The sequence below is a fragment of the Engystomops pustulosus genome, chromosome 2 (genome assembly GCF_040894005.1).
Source record: "Engystomops pustulosus chromosome 2, aEngPut4.maternal, whole genome shotgun sequence".
Taxonomy (NCBI): Eukaryota; Metazoa; Chordata; class Amphibia; order Anura; family Leptodactylidae; genus Engystomops; species Engystomops pustulosus.
In genome coordinates, this window is record NC_092412.1 from 115,001,688 (window position 1) to 115,022,061 (window position 20,374).

Genomic DNA, 20,374 nt, shown 5'->3' on the forward strand with positions numbered 1-20,374 from the left:
ATCACGGCGCAGACTGATCTGTGGCTGGCACCGCTGAACCTGAAGCCAGGCATGGTTGTGTGTGACAACGGCCGTAACCTGGTGACGGCTCTGCAACTCGGCAGACTGACACATGTGCCATGCCTGGCCCATGTGTTAAATCTGATAGTTCAGCGTTTCCTCAAGACATACCCCAATCTGTCTGATTTGCTCACGAAGGTGCGCCGCATCTGTGCGCATTTCAGGAAGTCCAGCACAGATGCTGCCACTCTCAGGGCAGCGCAGCGCCGCCTCCAACTGCCCGCTCACCGACTGTTGTGCGACGTGCCCACGAGGTGGAATTCAACATTAACCATGTTATCCAGAGTTTACCAGCAGCGCAGAGAGATTGTAGACTGCCAGATGTCAACCTCCACAAGAACTGGTAGTCATGTCAGTCAGCTTCCTCAAGTCTACAATGAGGAGTGGACGTGGATGTCTGATATCTGTCAGGTGCTGAGTAACTTTGAGGAGTCAACACAGATGGTCAGTGGCGATGCCGCCATCATCAGCCTCACCATCCCGCTGCTTGGCCTGTTGAAAAACTCTCTGATCAGCATGAAGTCGGAAGCTTTGTGCTCGTCACAAGAGACGGGGGAAGAAGATTCCCTTGTTGATAGCCAAAGCACCCTTAGGTCTGTTTCTCAGCGCAGGAAGAGGAGGAGAATGTTGGCGAGACACAAGAGGGGACCATTGTTCAGTCCTTCACTGTTCAGCGTGTATGGGCAGAAGAAGAGGAGTTGGAGGAGGAGGAAATGGAGAGTCAGGCCAGCGAGGGGAGTGAATTATTGCGCGTTGGTACTCTGGCCCATATGGCAGATTTCATGCTAGGCTGCCTATCCCGTGACCCTCGCGTTCAAAGAATTTATTCCAGCACCGATTACTGGGTATTCACTCTCCTGGACCCACGGTACAAGCAAAATCTTTCCACTCTCATCCCTGGAGAGGAAAGGAGTGTGAGAATGCATGAATACCAGCAGGCCCTGGTGCACAAGCTGAAACACTATTTCCCTTCTGACAGCGCTAGCGGCAGAGTGCGTAGTTCTGCGGGACAAGTAGCGAGGGAGAGTAGGCGAGCAGGCAGCTTGTCCAGCACTGGCAAGGGTACGCTTTACAAGGCTTTTGCCAGCTTTATGTCACCCCAGCAAGACACTGTCACCTGTCCCCAGTCTCGGCAGAGTAGGGCTGATCTTTACAGAAAGATGGTGAGGGAGTACGTAGCTGACCATACCATCGTCCTAAATGATCACACAGCTCCCTACAACTACTGGGTTTCAAAGCTGGACATGTGGCACGAACTGGCGCTGTACGCCTTGGAGGTTCTTGCCTGCCCTGCCGCTAGCGTGTTGTCCGAGCGGGTTTTCAGTGCAGCTGGTGGCATCATCACCGATAAGCGTACACGCCTGTCGACTGACAGCGCTGACGCTTATTAAGATGAATAAAGCCTGGATTTCTCATAATTTCCAATCTCCACCAGGTGAAGGAAGCTCAACCTGAATAATTTATGCACTCCTCCTCCTCATTTTCCTCCTCTTTGTACACTAAAGCAGAGGAAACTGGCTATTTTTTGACAGGGCCCACTGGCTCTAGCTATAGTACTTTATGCATTTAATTTTTCTGGAGGGCCACCTACCCGGTCCTCTGTTTTAAACAATTTTTGGGAGTGCCACATACAGGCACTCAATCTATTTCATTTTTCTGGAGGGCCACCTACCTGCTCCTCTGGTTTGAAAACTTTTTTGGACTGCCACATACAGGCACTATCCAAATTAAATTGTCTCCATTGCTGCCTCCAAAAGTCGTCCATATAGCTGCCTCCATACATCGTCCCCTTATCAAACGAGGTGTGTCAGGCAGAAATTTGGGTTGTTTTCATGGATTCCACATCAAAGTTGTTAACTTTGTCGCCACCCTGCTGTGTTATCCACAAAATATACTGGCAAACTTTAATGATTAACCGATGTTATTTCAGCGCTTCTTGCGCATCTGTTGATTACACTGCTGTGTAATCCACAAAATATACTGCCAAACTTTTACCATTTACGGATATTATTTCAGCGCTTCTTGCGCATCTGTTTACATTCCCCTCACCCGCCATATCCCAAACTTATAAGAACGCTACTACACTTAACTTGGTGGAGGCCGGGACCGAGTCTGACCCTGGGGCTGGTCATATACTGCCGACGCCGAGGATTGCGGGGCCTACCTCGGTCCAGGTCTCAAAGGCCTACTATACCTCCTCCTCCTCCGAATTACCATCCGTGGGCATGGCGCCATCAGTCGGTAGCTCTAGGCACAGCAGCAGTGCTGTCGCTAAGCGACAGCAGGCGGTGCTCAAACTGCTGAGCCTAGGCGATAAAAGGCACACCGCCCAAGAGCTATTACAGGGCATTCCACATCAAACTTGTTAACTTTGTCGCCACCCTGCTGTGTAATCCACAAAATATACTGGCAAACTTTTATCATTTACCGATATTATTTCAGCGCTTCTTGCGCATCTGTTTACATTCCCCTCACCCGCCATATCCCAAACTTATAAGAACGCTACTACACTTGATCTTATACAAAAGGTTCTTAGAAGTGCTGTTTGGGGAGTAGCCTAGAGACAGGGGCTTGGATTGGCGAAAGCTCGCCTGGAAGCGGAGCGCCAGCTCCATCCCAAGATCCAACTAACATAGTTTTAACTGCAGCACCTTTAATCTACTACTAGTTCACTGCCTCCATAATAATAATAATAATAATAATAATAATAATCTTTATTTATATAGCGCCATCATATTCCGTAGCGCTTTACAAATCATAGGAAACAAATACAAATGTAATGTAACAGAGCACAACATTTGTATGGAACAACAGGAGTGAGGTCCCTGCTCGCCAGAGCTTACGGTTTATGAAGATGATGGGGTAACACGAGGTAAAAGAATATTTAATGGTCAAGCCATTCTTCTTAGGGAATAGAACAAAATATAATAAATGGAATTGCTGTCGCTTGAACCACTCAGCCGTCATCTTATATACCAGGTCCATGGTGAATGGGACTGCAGAGAAGTCTGGTGCCTGTTGGTTGCTGGATAACAGATGGGAGGACGACACAGGACGGGTTAGTAGAAGAGTTAAAACTTCATGCAGTTAATGAGTGTTATAGGCTTGCCTAAAGAAATGGGTTTTAAGAGCACGTTTGAAACTTTGGAGGTTAGGTATTAGTCTGATAGTCCGGGGCAGAGCATTCCATAGAATTGGTGCAGCTCTAGAGAAGTCTTGGAGACGCGAGTGGGAGGTCCGCACTAGGGTAGAGGTTAATCTAAGATCACTGGCGGATCTAAGAGCACGGGTTGGGCGATAGACTGAGATAAGAGAGGAGAGGTAGGGGGGTGCAGCATTATACAGAGCTTTATGGATGAGGGTTATTATTTTAAACTGTATTCGAAAGGAGACTGGCAGCCAGTGCAGCGACTGGCATGAACTGTAGGCATACATGGTCCCCTTATCAAACGAGCTGTGTCAGGCAGAATTTTGGGTTGTTTTCATGGCTTCCACAACAAACTTGTTAACTTTGTCGCCACCCTGCTGTGTAATCCACAAAATATACTGGCAAACTTTTATCATTTACCGATATTATTTGAGCGCTTCTTGCTCACCTCCTTTGGTTCCACCCATGGTTTTAAGCCTGAGTCCATTTGGGGTATGTTGCCAAGACACTCTCTAGCCTGCCGCTGCCTCTGCATGCCGTCCCCTATAGTGTCAGGGTCAATTATTGGATGTTTTAGATGCTATCTAGCTTCATTCTGTCACTCTGTCATGGCCATGCTGTTGCCCATAATTTTGGCATAATGGTGCGTTTAAGCAGCCTCAGAGGCATCCATGCATGCTGCCCCTGCTGTTTCCTGTCCATTTCCGTGGTGTTTCCATCCTTTTCTGAGGTTTCCAGGTGTTTGGCCAAGCTTCCCTGTGCAGAGCCTTGGTCCCCTTGAAAAATGCTCGAGTCTCCCATTGACTTCAATGGGGCTCGTTATTCGAGACGAGCACTCGAGCATCGGGAAAAGTTCGTCTCGAATAACGAGTACCCGAGCATTTTAGTGCTCGCTCATCTCTACCAGTAAGTCTTGGCTGCATATTGCAGCAAACACTTACCGGTAACACCCGCGATTGGTGATGGCACAGATCTCAGGGGTAAACCAATTGGTCACTGCGGGCATTAAACTAATTTTTATAAAAAAAAAAAAAAAAAAAGAAAAAAAAGAATTCAAATGGCCCCCCTTTCCCTAGACCTTATATAAATATACAGTAAAAATCCTAAAAACATTAGGTATTGCAGGGTCCGAACATGCCCGATCAAAATATAACGGTTTTTCACAGTTTAACCCCGTAACGGAAATAGCGCCTAATGTTGAAATTGGCACTTTTTGAAAAACATAAATTCAATAAAAAGGCCGTACAGTCCTAAAAAAATAGAAAAAGTCGCAAAAAAATGACACCACCCACAGAGTATGAAAAAGGTATTAGCGCCAGAAGATGGCAAAATAAAGATTTTTTTTGTAAAGGAGGTTTTAATTCTTGTAAATGTATGAAAACAATATAAAACCTATATAAATTTGGTATCCCCATGATCGCAGTGAAAGCCATAAAATCCAAGCCCACAAGAATACAGTGCAAAAACATTTTTTCACCAATTTCACTGCATTTGGAATTGTTTTCCCGCTTCCCAGTAGACGGCATGGAATATTAAATACTATCCCTATGTAGTGCAATCTGTTACACAGAAAACAAGCCCTCACACAGATCTTTACATGGAAAAATAAAGTTATAGATTTTTAAAGGTGGGGAGTGAAAAATGAAAATGCAAAAACGAAAAAGGGCCTTGGCGTTAAAGGGTTAATGAGTGAAAAACCTTTTTGATCTTACCAATTGGCTGCAATGAAACAGAGTGAAAAATGTAATGGAGACTGAATACTTTCCATACCCACTCATCTCTATGGGCTGAAAATAAAAAAGTACTGTACATCAATTTCAAAACAGTTCAGTAATACTTTTATTTTCTCAATGTTTTCCATCTTGCCAAACAGTTATAAAACACCAACAGTGGGGAAATGGAAACATGCTATAACCTTGTGCATGGGATTCTGATGTGCTAGAAAACACAATAGAAGATACACCCAGCCCAGATGTTTTGACACGAGGTAGCATAGAGCAGCGAGCCATCTCCTTGATCTAGTCAACATAGATCATCTGTATTAAACATGGTTTAGTTCCTTTAAAAGGAACGTGGCATGGCGATTTGGGACATGAAACAACCCACAGGTCCTTTTGGACAGGTGTTTTAATGTCCCAAATCGCCCTTTATCATTTTTAAGCATTCGGGTTAAAAATAGTAAACTTAATGCTCACAAGTAAAGCCAGAGCATTACACCCAGGCTTCACTTCCCTCGTCGCTTTATTAACTTTTACTACTACAAACTTTCTAAAGTTGTATAGTGTATATCTGAGGACTCATCCTCACAACTGACAATAAAACCTACAATATGAAGCTTCAGCTCACGATTATTATGAAGCATAATCTAAGTCACACTGTCCAGCACTGAGTGACCGGGCCCTCTTCAGCATGGCTAGTGGTTAATATATTAGCACCCCAGTGCTGGAGAGTGTGACTGTGCCCTCTTCAGCATGGCTGGTGGTTAATATATTAGCACACCAGTGCTGGACAGTGTGACTGTGCCCTCTTCAGCATGGCTGGTGGTTAATATATTAGCACCCCAGTGCTGGACAGTGTGACCGAGCCCTCTTCAGCATGGCTAGTGGTTAGTATATTAGCACCCCAGTGCTGGACAGTGTGACCGAGCCCTCCTCAGCATGGCTAGTGGTTAGTACATTAACACACCAGTGCTGGACAGTGTGACCGAGTCCTCCTCAGCATGGCTGGTGGTTAGTCTATTAGCACCCCAGTGCTGGACAGTGTGACCGAGCCCTCTTCTGCATGGCTAGTGGTTAGTATATTAGCACCCCAGTGCTGGACAGTGTGACCGAGCCCTCCTCAGCATGGCTAGTATAATAGCACCCCAGTGCTGGACAGTGTGACTGGGCCATCTTCAGCATGGCTAGTGGTTAGTATATTAGCACCCCAGTACTGGACAGTGTGACTGGGCCCTCTTCAGCATGGCTAATGGTTAGTATAATAGCACCCCAGTGCTGGACAGTGTGACTGAGCCCACATCAGCATGGCTAGTGGTTAGTATATTAGCACCCCAGTACTGGACAGTGTGACTAGGCCCTCTTCAGCATGGCTAATGGTTAGTATAATAGCACCCCAGTGCTGGACAGTGTGACTGAGCCCACATCAGCATGGCTAGTGGTTGGCATATTGTGCTTTGAACTACTGCCCTCCATTTGGGGTACTATATTGTTTTCAGCAGCACTCTGTCACTGAATATACTTTGTATATACATTCATTGGTTGTGGACATTTGTATTTAACCGTTTGCTTTACTAACTGGGAATGCCTGGGGATTGGCACAGAGAAAATTAATTATCATTACATAGCATGAAGAGTTTTATAAATGGCTGCCCTGTAGTTACACATGTCAAACTGTCCTTGTTTGGATTTTAATATTTTGTTAGTCAATTTCATACACTACTGGACAAACATGATAAAAATACCCCGATTGATTTTTATCAGATTGACTGATGGTAGACTCCTTAGGATTTCACAAAAAGAGTTTATGCCACAGGAGTGCCTCTGTGTGCCTTAGCTCATCATTTATTCACTCCCCACTCATCCAGTCCAACCTGGTCCCTGAAGTCAACATTTAAGAACAGGAGGGACCAAGTAGCACTGGACGTGTGAAGGGGAACGAATAAATAAAAAACCTGAGGCTCTCCAGTGACGTAAGTTGTAGCTACTGAGATTAATTTGGCGAAACTGCACCATTCTAGAGTAAAATCACGGCATACTAGATCAGTCAATCCAACGGTATGTGTCCTTTAAAAGAGTGTATATTTGTATTGTATTGTAGCTATTTTTTGTGCTTCCCAATAATCATTAGCCGAGGTCTCATATTGTTTTGTAAACGACTTTGTCTGGAACAGAGAGGTAGCAATACCTCCACATGTATAAAAAAAAAATTACTGCTATAATTAACGCTCTATGATGAAAATTCTCCGCAATAATAAATCCACTATTGTTAAAATAACAAAGTTCAGGCATTTATCTTTAGCATGAGGTCATCAAAAGATTAAAGACAACATTTTAAACCATTAAAAATACAGAACCATTGGCCTCCACTAACAGACACAGAAAAATTGTTCTTGGTCAGGACGCCCATTCAACTTATGCACCGATGTAAACATCAAACGTGTTGAAAATCCTCAGCAGGCTGTTCATTCTTTCCAATTCACAGCATTGTCAAGCAATATTGCGCCATGGTCATTCAGGTAAATTACTTGGATGAGCTTTATTAGAAAAAGAAAAAACATTTCACATTACATAAAAATAAAAGAAAATGTGTTACTGTAATATTAAAGGGTTTATCAAGGGAAACATTAAAGCACACAATTAAAATAAAGTCCCCTTTACAAGCAATTTTCTATTATATGTTCAGTTTAAAGGGCATCTACCACCAGGAGGAAGTATTGTAAACCAAGCTAACCGACATACTGGTGTGTCTCCTTCTGATAAGATCCACTCTTTTTTAGCTTCTTATGCGCTGGTTTTTACATAAAAAGACTTTTAAAATTAATCTAAATGTTGTATGATTTATGGACATTTGTTACAATGTGCCAGTGGCACATTATAATAAATAAGTACCGTATTCTTCGGACTATAAGGCGCACTAAAAATCCTTTAATTTTCTCAGAAATCAAAGGTGCGCCTTATAGTCCAGTATGCCTTATATATGAACCATACTTACAGACAACAGCTGCCTTGAACTGTGCACAGGTCTGCCACCTGCTGGTCATCCTTATAATCAGGTGCGCCTTATACTCCAGGGCGCCTTATATATGAACCTAGACGTTTAAGCAGGCATTTATTGATGGTGCGCCTTATACTCCGGTGCGCCTTATAGTCAGAAAAATACTGTAGTAAAATCCCCATATACTTCCATACTGGGGTAACAGTAAAAATCTGAAACATGTTAAATATCGCCGGGTCCCAAAATGTTTGTTCTATCAACATATAAAAAATTGTTATTCCTGGCGTGTAACCCTGTAACTCAAAATAGTGCCCAAATGTCTAAAACGGCACTTTTTCACCATTATTTTTGCAAAGTATATATTATATATAGGCAGTCCCCGGGTTACATACAAGATAAGGTCTGTAGGTTTGTTCTTAAGTTGAATTTGTATGTAAGTCAGAACTGTATATTTTATCATTGTAATCGCAGCCAGAACTTTTTTGGTCTCTGTGACAATTGGATTTTAAAAATGTTGGGTTGTCATAAGAATCAATATTAACACTAAAACTTCATTACAGACACCTGTGATAACTGTTATAGCTGTTTATTGTAGCCTAGGACTAAAGTACAATAAATTACCAATATCCAGAGGTTCGTTTGTAACTAGGGGTCGTATGTAAATCGAGTGTTCTTAAGTAGGGGACCGCCTGTATATATATATTTTTTTAATAAAAAGTGGTCAAAAGTTCGCACAGTCCCCAAAAGGGTCCCCCCCAAAAAAAGGGTCATCTCATCTTGCATAAATGAAACCTTACACAGCTCCGTACACCAAAGTATGAAAGTTATTGGAGCCAGAAGATGGCACAATGGAATTTTTTTGGTACAGAAGGCTTGATTTTTTTTTTTTAAATGCATTAAAACCTATATAAACTAAGTATTCCCATGATCATACCGACTCAAAAAATAAAGACATGTAATTTGGGATGCACAGTAAAAGCTATACAATTCAAGCCCACAAGAAAATGGTGCAAATGCAATTTTTCACCAATTCCACTACATTTGGAATTCTTCCCGCTTCCCAGTACACGGTGTGGAAAAATAATTGGAAAAAAAAATACATTTATGGAATTTATGGAGTTAAAGATGAAAGCGCAAAATTGAAAGAGGGCTCTTGCCATGAAGGAGTTAATGGAGCCTGGAGCTCCTCAGGCTCAGTTGCATAACTTTAAAGCCTTTTTTTTCTTAAAAACAAGGGCATAGAAAGATTAACCCCTTACCAACATGCACTGTAATAGTACAGTGTGCGTCGGGTGCAGTGCATGGAGAGAACTCACGGGCTGAGCCCCCTCCATAGACGTTAAGTCTTTGTTGCAGATTGCTAGCACCAATTGTGGGAGCTATCTTGTCGATCGCCGCCAGCAAAGCTGCAAAAATAGAAATGAAGAACAAAAAAAGGACCAGGTCGTTAAGGGGTTAAAGAGGAGCAGATCCTCCCAGAGGGGGCACACACCAGTGTGTTAATGTGTTTGGGTTACAATGCTTCATCCTAGTGGTAGGTTTCCCTAATGCTTACAGATTTTTTTTTTTTTTGGTAATATACTCCATAGTTATTTGATGCAAGAAGTAGCGTCAGCGACCACTTGCTATGAAATTGTGACTCCACATCATGTGAACATGAGACAGAGATGGAGCCGTTTAATTCTGCTTCATTAGACTTTCTGAAAAAGTCCTGCTTGAGGTTAACTGGGCTGCTTTGCAAGGTAGATAAAGAGGCAATGTTTTTCTTATCCCATCCTGGGTAATTCTTTGCATGTTTCCCCAGTAGCGCATCAATGGCTACAAGTCTCTACTAGGGTTACACCACTACCAGAATTTTGAGCGTGACACAATACTTTCAAAAAAAGAAAGAAGTATTATCTGAATTCAATGTAGTCACATGGGGTGTTTACATTGCGTTTAGAAATGCAATGCAAACGTCTGGGGCGGGGCTCAGCCCAACCGCATATGCATTTCCAGTGAAACGCATCCGATCAACCAGCGTTTTGCAGTTTATTATATATATTCTAAAGGTTGTCCCCCCCCCCCAGGCCCAGTGCTCGCCCAAGATTTGGTCCAGGTGAGCACACAGTTGTCAGAATGTGTAATATTTTAGACCATAGTATTAAATCTGTGTGTCAAACATCATCTTGTGGCAGTTTTTGTATTTTGCATAGATATTCTTTTCTATACCGTGCATTTGTTCTTTTAGGACTTCCACCATTATCCGCTGGGTAAAAGAGTCCTAAAAAGAAAAAGAGTCATAATAAGATAAAGCCCCCACAAGCAAAATAAGGAGTACAGCTCTGTACACCTCTGTAAGAGGTCAGCAATTTTAGAGGTCAGCAATTTTTCAATTTTTACAGTGGGAACTGCAACTTATGATTATTTGAAAGGGCAGCACGGTGGCTCAGTGGTAAGCATTAGAGCCTTGCAGCGCTGGGGACCTGGGTTCAAGTCCCAGAGTCAAAATCTGCAAAGAGTTTGTATGTTCTCTCCGTGTTTGCGTGGGTTTCCTCCAGGTCCTCCGGTTTCCTCCAACACTCCAAAAACATATTGGTAGGTCAATTAGATTGTCAGCCCCATGTGTGCTGCCTAATCTGTGTGCGCCATACAAATAAAGGAAATATCTGTGTGCGCTATAGAAAGGAAATATTATTATAACACTTACATAATGCACTAATTAGGGTCTAATAGGGCAAATGAGGAGGAGGACAGACCTGAGGACCTTCATTAGGCCTCTTGCTGTCTTCTAGCACAGATGGCACCCTCTATCATGTTGAAGGGCGGCAGCATTTCATTGTGTTTAGATGCTGCTGTCGCTATGAACATGGCATATTAAATATTAACCTGGTGCTTGGCACAATCCTGGGGTGAATCTTGAACTTCCTATTCATGTCCTAGGACTGGACCAGCTACACTCCCAGGAAACAAAAGTTATTGTTACAGGAGAATATTGTTCCTAACTAGACTCTCGTCTATATGACCACAAAATAAATACTGGTTAAATGGATATGGTTTACACTGATAGAATTCCTTCCTATTCTACCATTGGGGTGTCATGTGTACAGAGGCCATTTGGTCATTGTATGCCATCATTAGCATCCCAAAGGTCTTCCGTCTAAGAAAATGCCACCATGAACTAGGTGGATGGTGCATCTCAGCCAGATTCTCTTTCGGCACACATTGGGGGCTATTTTGAGTGGGCTTAGAGTGGAGTCGATGGGATTGGGCAGAGACCTGTAAGTAATGCTGGGACAAAAATTTTTTTATTTTTTTTATTTTTTTTAAGTACTGAACTACAGTTGGGTGAAAACAAGAATAAATGACTAACTAGGAAAAGCGTGCACCCGCTACAGTCTTTAGGTGAGGCTTGGCTGTAGCACCTGTCAACAAGATATCACCCCTGAGCCTCTGTTTACTAACAGAGGTATACAGGTGGGAGGTGCCATGCTGGACCGGAGTAAAGGAAAGAGGAAAGTAGAAGTTAATTCTTGTTTTTACACCACCTACAGCCAGTACGATCTTGGACAACCAAAGGACATTTTTACATAATATAAAAACATTGAAACTGTTATTTTATTATAATCACTTATCATATTTTTCGTGCTATAAGGCGCACCGGAATATAAGGCGCACTATCAATAAATGCCTGCTAAAACGTCTAGATACATATACAAGGCACACCGGATTATAAGGCGCACATTTCAAAGCAGCTGTTGTCTGTAAGTACGGTTCATATATAAGGTGCACTGGACTATAAGGCGCACCTTTGATTTCTGAGAAAATCAAAAAAGATTTTTTGTGCGCCTTATAGACCGAAAAATACGGTAATTCCCAAGTAAAGTACTCACACATATGTTACTTACTTTGTGACACCGGACTGCGAGGCAACATATCAGCTGGGCGTGATGAAGCAATAACCTGAGAATAAATGTGTAATGCTTAGTTAAACAATATCTATAAAACATTCAAGCATTAATCATGTTGTGGGGTCATAGTCTAGTGTATAATACTAATCTGTTAGAAGTGCCTACAGTATGTTGTTATTGAATGCAAATTTAGAATGTAACTTTTTTGTTAAAAAAGTGACAACACTTTTTTATGGCAAACTTATAATGGAACAAAGGGCCTACACAATGCTGAAGAGATAGTTGGAGCTTAGTGCTATATTTCCCCAATCTCTCCCTTTAACGGGCACCTTGTGAATAGTGGGAATCTGACCGTCCAACTCAAATTCAATCTTTAAATTCTATGCAAATAGTATGGACCGTCATCAATTGCTATGATACCCAGGAGTCTTTCCCAAGACTTCCAGACCTGTCATTCAGCTGCATCTGTTAGATATAAAAAAAAGCTTGTACGTTCCCCAAAAGGTTAGCAATGAAAACATAAGCTTGTCCCGCAGAAAATGACACAATACATAAGTTATTAACCCCGGAACATGGCAAAACAAAATTGGTACAAAACCTATATAAATTGGATATCTCCATGATTGTACTCCCAAAGAATAAAGGAAAAGGGAGTGAGCCAAAAAAACTAAGCTGATAAGAAATTGAAAAGAAATGTTTTTTCAACAATTTCTCTAATGTGGAGCGTTTTTACCAGCTTTCCTGTATATTGCATGCTATTAAATATTGACCACAGGAAGTTCAATTTGTTACACAGAAAAAAAAAAGCCCCCGCATGTCTCTGAGAACAGGAAAAAAAAATGTATGGCTCTCTCATGGACTGTAAACTCTTGAGAGCAGGGCACTCAACTCCTATAGCTCCATATGACCGTTTTACTCTGTAATATAATATTATATATGTATATGTTCCCTTTGATTTGTAAAGCGCTACAGAATTCAATGGCATATAAAGATTATTATTATGGAAGGAGGAGAGAAGAAAATGGATATGTAGAATGGAAAAAAGGGCATTTCTTCTAGAGGTCAATAACTAGTCTATACAGCACCATGTTCATGTATTCTGGAACAGACTGAAGGTTACAGCCAAGTGCTGTCAGCAAACAAGTGGAAGAGTAGCAGCGTATATGAATGACCACTGCTCATGCAGGAAGGGGACGTGGGACACACATAGTAATCTTTAGGGCCCCCCCGTAAAAGACATTTATCAACTAATAAAAAATGCTTTGACCACCACCGATCTAGTGCAAAAGGCTTCCAGTTAAAGCAGATTCACAGAAAATGATTCAGACTTATTTCACAGTCTCAGAAAGAACTTACTGAGTGTTGCCAGATAAAAGAAGTGCTGCCTTCTGACCACGACAACTCGCTTCTGTCCATAGAAGAGGAGGATTTTGAGCTACCAATTAAAGCTTCCATTGCGCTCCTGGGTTTCTTGGATATAGAAAAGAAAGAATCTGGAGTGAACTGTCTTTTGGCTCTGATGGACCCAGGTGAATTGACTAAAGAAGAAACGGTTTTTGATAAATGAACCTTGTCTTTATCCAATGAAAAACCTGACTGAGGTGTGGGATTAGTCAGTTTTCTATAAAGATTTTCAAAATCCCTGTTTCCACCACCAGCCACGGGAAATGCAGAAAAGGAGTTCCTCCTGGTTAGGGTGCAGCTCCTATTCTGCTGCCGTGAGAGGTATTCTTTGTAGCTGCCACGGTTTTGTTCAGCCTTGGTTGGGGTCTTTGTCTTTTCACTCATAAGGCAGTTAGTTATGGCAACCCCTTTTTTAGGGCTCTGTAAAGAAGATAACCCAGAAAAAGAGTTTCTCCTGATGATGGGGGGAATGTTTTGTTGGAGTTGTTTAAAGTCTTTGAAGGATGGAGATAGTGCTGTTTCGATATTCCTTTGGCTTTTGCTGGCTAATGGACCAATGGCCTTTTTGCATGGACTAGAAGATGCTCTTGAGCTATATGCAGGAGACATATCATTCATGTTTTTCTGCTGTTCTGGAAATGGATTATTCATGTGTATAGCCCATTTATCAAAGGTGGTCTTAGCATTCTGCTTGAAGTTAAACTGAAGGGTGAAAGAGTCCTTATTCTTGTGTGTCTGTGAATACAAACGGCTTTTTGGACTAGCAATTTCAATAGCTCCTTCTAACCCAGATTTGCTGAAATGCATTCCCTGCAGAAAGGTGGCATTAAAAACTGCAGGTGCTACAGAAGCTTCTCCTGCACTGAATGCAGGGCAAACTGCAGACTTCGATAACTTTTGGTTTGTCAATGTTTTCCTAAACTTTTTATACCAAACGTAACGTTTATAACGGCGGATAATATGATCAGCTGCCTGGTTTTTCTTGTCAATATCCCATATACTGCAGAGGTTGTCAATCATTTCAGGGTAGTAATCGTCAAGAGTCTTATTGCCAAATTCAGAGTAACTTGCTTCCTCACTGTCAAAGGGAACACTCTCATCGGCTTGACGGACGGCCATATTGTACTTTCCAGGAGATTCTCCATTCTTTATGGTTTCTGATACTACAGTTTTGAGAGGTAATGTAACATACATGGTTTTGCCAATAGCACTCAAGTCACTAATATTTGTTGAGATATTTCCTGTGTGGTCTGAAAAAAGGAAAATAGCAAGTTTTCAATGCAAGAACATTTCATGGTCAAAGTTAAAAGAAATTTACAAAACTAAAGCATGATAAACCATGGACACTTATTCATAGATCCAGGCACCTTGATTGTGGTGATCTCCTTATATTTGTTGTCCATAGCAATAAACTTTCATAATTATGCTAATGAGCCTGAAAGGCTCCTGTGGGCTTTACCAAAGCCCTTCAGTGTTAAAAATTCAAAGGCTGTTACATAGTCTCTTCCTTGGCTCCCTCAGCACTTCCATCTGTCAGTCCATCTCAGTTCTGCTAGCTGAATGGAACTGTGATTATACTATATTATTATTGTGCTTGTTCTCTTGGAACAAGTCAAGTTTCCACAACTTAGAGGATTACTTCTCAGCCTTCCTAATTTATAACTGTGTGACAGGAATCTGTCTATTTATTACTAGTAACTGTCTTAAGGTTCCCATAACGGTGACAAACTATGTGAACCAGTCCATGCAATTTTCAAAATACAGAAAAATGTAATGGATTCCATGCTGAGAAACACTTATATACAGACCACATTTGTTTAATCACAAGAAGATTCACTGAAACAAGGAATTCTATAAAATTGAAGATTTTGGTCTGCATCAAGTACCTTTATTTTTTAAAATCAGGTAACTTTTATTAAAGTTTATTCAAAAGCTTTATTAGAGGTATGTATCAGGCTGCAGCGGTACTGTCCCTGTCCCACACAGGTCCACTCAACTACCCCTTTAACACCAACTTGGGGAACTATAACTTGTAATCCAGTACAAGCCTTGATAAATCCCCTCTGGGTTTCCAGAATGTGTGCATTTTTATACTTTATATGTTTAACATGAGGTCATAGCATGAAAAAAGAGCCCTGGGGATATTTTCACACAGTGTTTTTTTTTTATTTTTCTTCACTTTCAGGTTTTCACCTGTAACTGGGGGATCTGTAAGAGTCCCGGTTACAGGGGTTGGATGTATTGGGTCTGATCAGAGCCAGAAGCAGAGATTAAACCATGCAATCCCGGTGATCACTAGGTCTACAGAGCCAGTGGCAGTGCCATCCTTGCAATTCACTGCATAGCGCATAAGCACCATGCAGTTTAGATGGGTGAAGGCAGAAGCAATAATAAACCACTCCTGCTCCCCGAATCTGAGCAAGAACCGGAGAAACTGCAGCAACGGTAAAAAACTCTGCATACTCTAAACTTGTGTCCATTGATGTCTTTTGTCAATGGGGAGTTGAGATGGAGTTAACAAAGCAATTATGATATTTTTGCATGATAAAAAAAGAGTAAATGGAAAAATAGCTGTATCCTGAGGGCCAAAATTTTGTCAAAGTACCTTTTACACTGCAAATACCGCTTTTACATTTACCTGTAGAATCTTCATAGACATCTTTATATTCCATTAGGCTAGCGCTGGTGTTGCCAGTAAATGGTTTCACCTAAGGTGAGGAAAACAAATACATTATAACATCTTGTACATACATACCTGTCATTTCAGGTGGCTTCAGATTAAGATTATTGCTGTATTTCTGCATAGGAACTAATACTTTATTTTGCCATTTAAAGCCAATGCACACATACTGCAAAGGTCAATATGGAGAAGAACTGATCTGTAACTGTCCTCTCCATAGACTTCCATGTGCAGCAAGTATTCTGACCCTTAACCGACATTCCATCTTGTGTCTCAAGATGAATTTAGAAATGAATTTTTTTCATCCGGTTCATTTGTGTCCGGAAATAAGAAGTGACCTGCTCTTTAAAAGTGCGGTTACTTAAAGGGCACCTACCACCACAAATCTACCTATAAAGGTAGATTGGGTGGTAGGTGGATACAAGGGGACGTGAGGATAGCCCTTTTAAGGGCTAATCCTCACGTCCCTGCACTTTTTTAATAACTTTAATTTGGTATTTATTCAAATTTACTTATGCGGCTACCGGGGCGTGGAGTAGCCGCATATGAGATTACACGAGGCGGCTACTCCACGCCCCGGTAGCCATTTTACCCCTCCTACTCACCCATCTTCGGCGCGCAGCTCCGCGTAGCTGCGCGCCCTCGTCCGGCGATCCTGCCGTCTGCGCATGCGCAGAAGAGCAGGCCCGCGCCTGTGCGGTCACAACTCCAAAACAGGCGCGGGCCTGCTCTTCTGCGCATGCGCAGACGGCAGGATCGCCGGACGAGGGCGCGCAGCTACGCGGAGCTGCGCGCCGAAGATGGGTGAGTAGGAGGGGTAAAATGGCTACCGGGGCGTGGAGTAGCCGCCTCGTGTAATCTCATATGCGGCTACTCCACGCCCCGGTAGCCGCATAAGTAAATTTGAATAAATACCAAATTAAAGTTATTAAAAAAGTGCAGGGACGTGAGGATTAGCCCTTAAAAGGGCTATCCTCACGTCCCATTGATCCACCTACCACCCAATCTACCTTTATAGGTAGATTTGTGGTGGTAGGTTCCCTTTAAACTGCAAAGGATGTTACACAGTGTGGGTCCACTGCTTTTAACTTCTGACTGCAGTAGAAAAACATCACAAACCTCAATTACCTCCTGCAGGTTTAGCAGGAAAAAACTTTTGCCTGTGTAACTTTTTGCTATTCTTTTTCTGATCAGTGCCAATAGACAGGTCTTCCTGCTGTTTATCATAGAGATACAAGACAATACAGCAGAAATACTGCATTATAGAATTGCCAAAAGAAGAGGCCCTCTAGCTAGACCTAGTAACTATTCACTTTAAAATATCAAATACTCCAAAATGAAAAAGAAACAAATGCTTACACAGAAAGTGGTAGACAATATCTTTTCTGAATGTTGTGAGGAACTTTCTTCTGATGAATAACATGGGGTTGGTTTCCTCGAATTGGACTCCGGTTGTTTGATAGCAGATGAGGATTTCTGAAGAACAACATTAAATACTTAAACACACCTAGAGACCATAATTATTCATCTCGAAGTCACTTTGGGTGTCCTTTACTGGAATTGCCAGCAACACACAAGGGGGAGATTTTGCTTATTGCTTAAAACAGAATTCTGTTGTAAATTGTGCCAAATATGCTTTATCAAGGGATCAGATTTATCACATTTCACAAGTCTGTAGCAGCAGAAGTCTGTCTGGTACGGTCTCTAGATCATAAAGAATTATGAAAAACTGAAATCACAGCAATGACCTGTAGGTTGTGGATTTTATCTATTCATTTATGGTGACAAGAAGCTAAATCCTCTTCAGATTCTGTGCACACTAACATCTAGGAAGGACAATTATGCCTATAAAATTCAGGAATGATATTTCAAGGTTAATTTGATAAACCTGTCATCACATTTTTCACCGTTGCAACTAGTGACACCCTTCATTTCCCCAGAAAAAAACAAGTACAGTATTTTTCAGACTATAAGGCGCACCATCAATAAATGCTTGCTTAAAACGTCTAGGTTCATATATAAGGTGCACCGGATTATAAGGTGCACCTGATAATAAGGATGAATGACCAGCAGGTGGCAGACCTGTGCACAGTTCAAGGCAGCTGTTGTCTGTCAATACGGTTCATATACACTCACCGGCCACTTTATTAGGTACACCATGCTAGTAACGGGTTGGACCCCCTTTTGCCTTCAGAACTGCCTCAATTCTTCGTGGCATAGATTTAACAAGGTGCTGGAAGCATTCCTCAGAGATTTTGGTCCTCATTGACATGATGGCATCACACAGTTGCCGCAGAATTGTCGGCTGCACATCCATGATGCGAATCTCCCGTTCCACCACATCCCAAAGATGCTCTATTGGATTGAGATCTGGTGACTGTGGAGGCCATTTGAGTACAGTGAACTCATTGTCATGTTCAAGAAACCAGTCTGAGATGATTCCAGCTTTATGACATGGCGCATTATCCTGCTGAAAGTAGCCAGATGTTACAGGGTACATTGTGGTCATAAAGGGATGGACATGGTCAGCAACAATACTCAGGTAGGCTGTGGCGTTGCAACGATGCTCAACTGGTACCAAGGGGCCCAAAGAGTGCCAAGAAAATATTCTCCACACCATGACACCACCACCACCAGCCTGAACCGTTGATACAAGGCAGGATGGATCCAGCCACCTCCCATCCAAACTAGCCAATACCCTTTCCCTCTAATAACATCATCCCCCTGGCCACGTGAGGACTGCTACGCATTTACACATAACTGCTAAGCAATTCTAGCAGAGAAGTCACACATGCACAGAGAGCCGGCTGAGGACACAAACTCTCTCCAACGCTCTCTGCACATGAAGTGCAAAAGCATAGCAGTGCACAGGAATTCATGCAGCCAGGCGGATGACATCATCGAAGTAGCAGTGAGTGTGGACAGGAGGGGTGGCTGGACTCCTGGCTCATTCTGACTGTATGAGATGAGCTTAAAAACTTGTTTATCTAGGACAGTAAAAGGACAGTATTTTTGCCAAAAAGGGTGCGATGGGAACCCCTCACTAGCTGCAACAGTGAAAAAATGTTGTTCCCTTCAAGTTCTACTATGGGGTCAGTAAATATGTGATTATGTGCTTGCACCTAAGCCTACCTTATTAAATATTTTAGTACTTAAAATTTTTTAAAAATATATTGGTGGATATTTGCTAAAGGTGTCAGACAGTTAAAAAGAAATCATCAAAATCAAGCCTGATAAATCATGGACATTTGCTCAAAGATCTGCAATGTCCTCCCACAGGGTCCTTTACTTATGGTGTGAGGGCAGTTGGATTCCCCTGGCAACTGAGTGGTTGGTCACGGGTAGCTTGGACCAAGTGAACAGGCCTCTTCCAAACAGGGCCAGCAGGAGGGTTCCCCCTGGTGCACGTGTGATGAAGGGATGCCAAGGGAGATGGTAGAGGGGAGGACCAAGTTTAGCGGCAGCCAGGGATCACACGTGGAGACTTATACACATTAAACTCAGTCTCTTTATTCAAAGACTCCAACGCAGCAATGGTTAACAGGCGGGAGGTACAAAGATCCCATATGCCAGGTCCAAGGTAGCTGGTGGTTGGATGCAGCCTGGTAGAAACTCACAGCCCAGATCCAGTAACTTGGGGATGGAGAAGTAGTAGGCTGCAACTTTAGGCTGTGTATAGGAGAGGCACAACTGCAGGTCTTATGGAGGCCATAGCCCTTAGATGAAAGACAGCAGCAGCAGACTGCTAGTCTGCAGGACTTGTTTAGTGACTTAGACCCTCCTAAATGGGATTCCTTTCAGACAGATAATCATAACATTCAAAATAGCAACTATCTTTTACCATATCTTCCTTATGTTGGCATGTTTTTATATTTTATTTTGTTAATGACATTTCTGAATGAAATATTTTAAATAGCAACTCATTTTTGAAAGTCCTATTTATTGGAAACTTCGACAAAGCATCCCATTTATAAATTTGCACTCCTAAAACTATTCAAAAATGCTTTAACACAAAGGTCCTTTTCTTTTTTTTTTTTATTTAGCGGTTCCAGCTCCAGCCAGAGCTACTGTGCATAGCTCAAAAGGAGCAGGGACCGCTACATAATTGTGAGGAGGTAGGAGGGATTGCAAAGGCTACTGGGGCGTGGAGTAGCCTTTGCTCCCACTACCCGGAGAGACTACTCTACATCCTGGTAGCGAAAAATTAGTATATTAGGTAGATAAAGCGTAGCTTAGTTTAGAAAGTGTAATCTTAATAGATAGAGGAAACCTAACATCCGAAATCTAAGTTGTGGGTGGAGACTATCTGCAATGTCGTCTCCCATGGACATCAAATTAAGAAAACCGGAGATTGTGTTCCTCAACTTCTCTATCTCACTAGCAGTTATATATAGGGAACTGGATAAATACTGAGTAGTACCTTGAGTGAAGTAGAAACATACTAAGTTTCTCAAGACTTACTGGCTAGTAAAAAGTTAC

The 20,374-nt window shown here is 42.2% G+C and overlaps 1 protein-coding gene across 4 annotated transcripts in view; it reads right to left on the reverse strand.

The window, feature by feature from the left end:
• Window positions 1–5,018: 5,018 nt before the first annotated feature.
• The window catches only part of HJURP (Holliday junction recognition protein), a 35,954-nt gene continuing 20,598 nt past the window's right edge, over window positions 5,019–20,374 (reverse strand). For 2 of the 4 annotated variants that reach the window (XM_072136087.1, XM_072136085.1), the window contains exons 5-10: window positions 17,255–17,371; window positions 15,854–15,923; window positions 13,168–14,465; window positions 11,809–11,863; window positions 10,133–10,184; window positions 5,020–7,460 (exon numbers count right to left, since the gene is read on the reverse strand). In XM_072136087.1, the coding sequence (XP_071992188.1) occupies window positions 7,448–7,460; window positions 10,133–10,184; window positions 11,809–11,863; window positions 13,168–14,465; window positions 15,854–15,923; window positions 17,255–17,371 (1,605 nt within the window). In that variant the 3' untranslated portion in view covers window positions 5,020–7,447. Of the gene's footprint in view, window positions 7,461–10,132; window positions 10,185–11,808; window positions 11,864–13,167; window positions 14,466–15,853; window positions 15,924–17,254; window positions 17,372–20,374 lie in introns of all 4 variants that reach the window. The other 2 variants (XM_072136088.1, XM_072136086.1) reach the window with 2 other exon arrangements.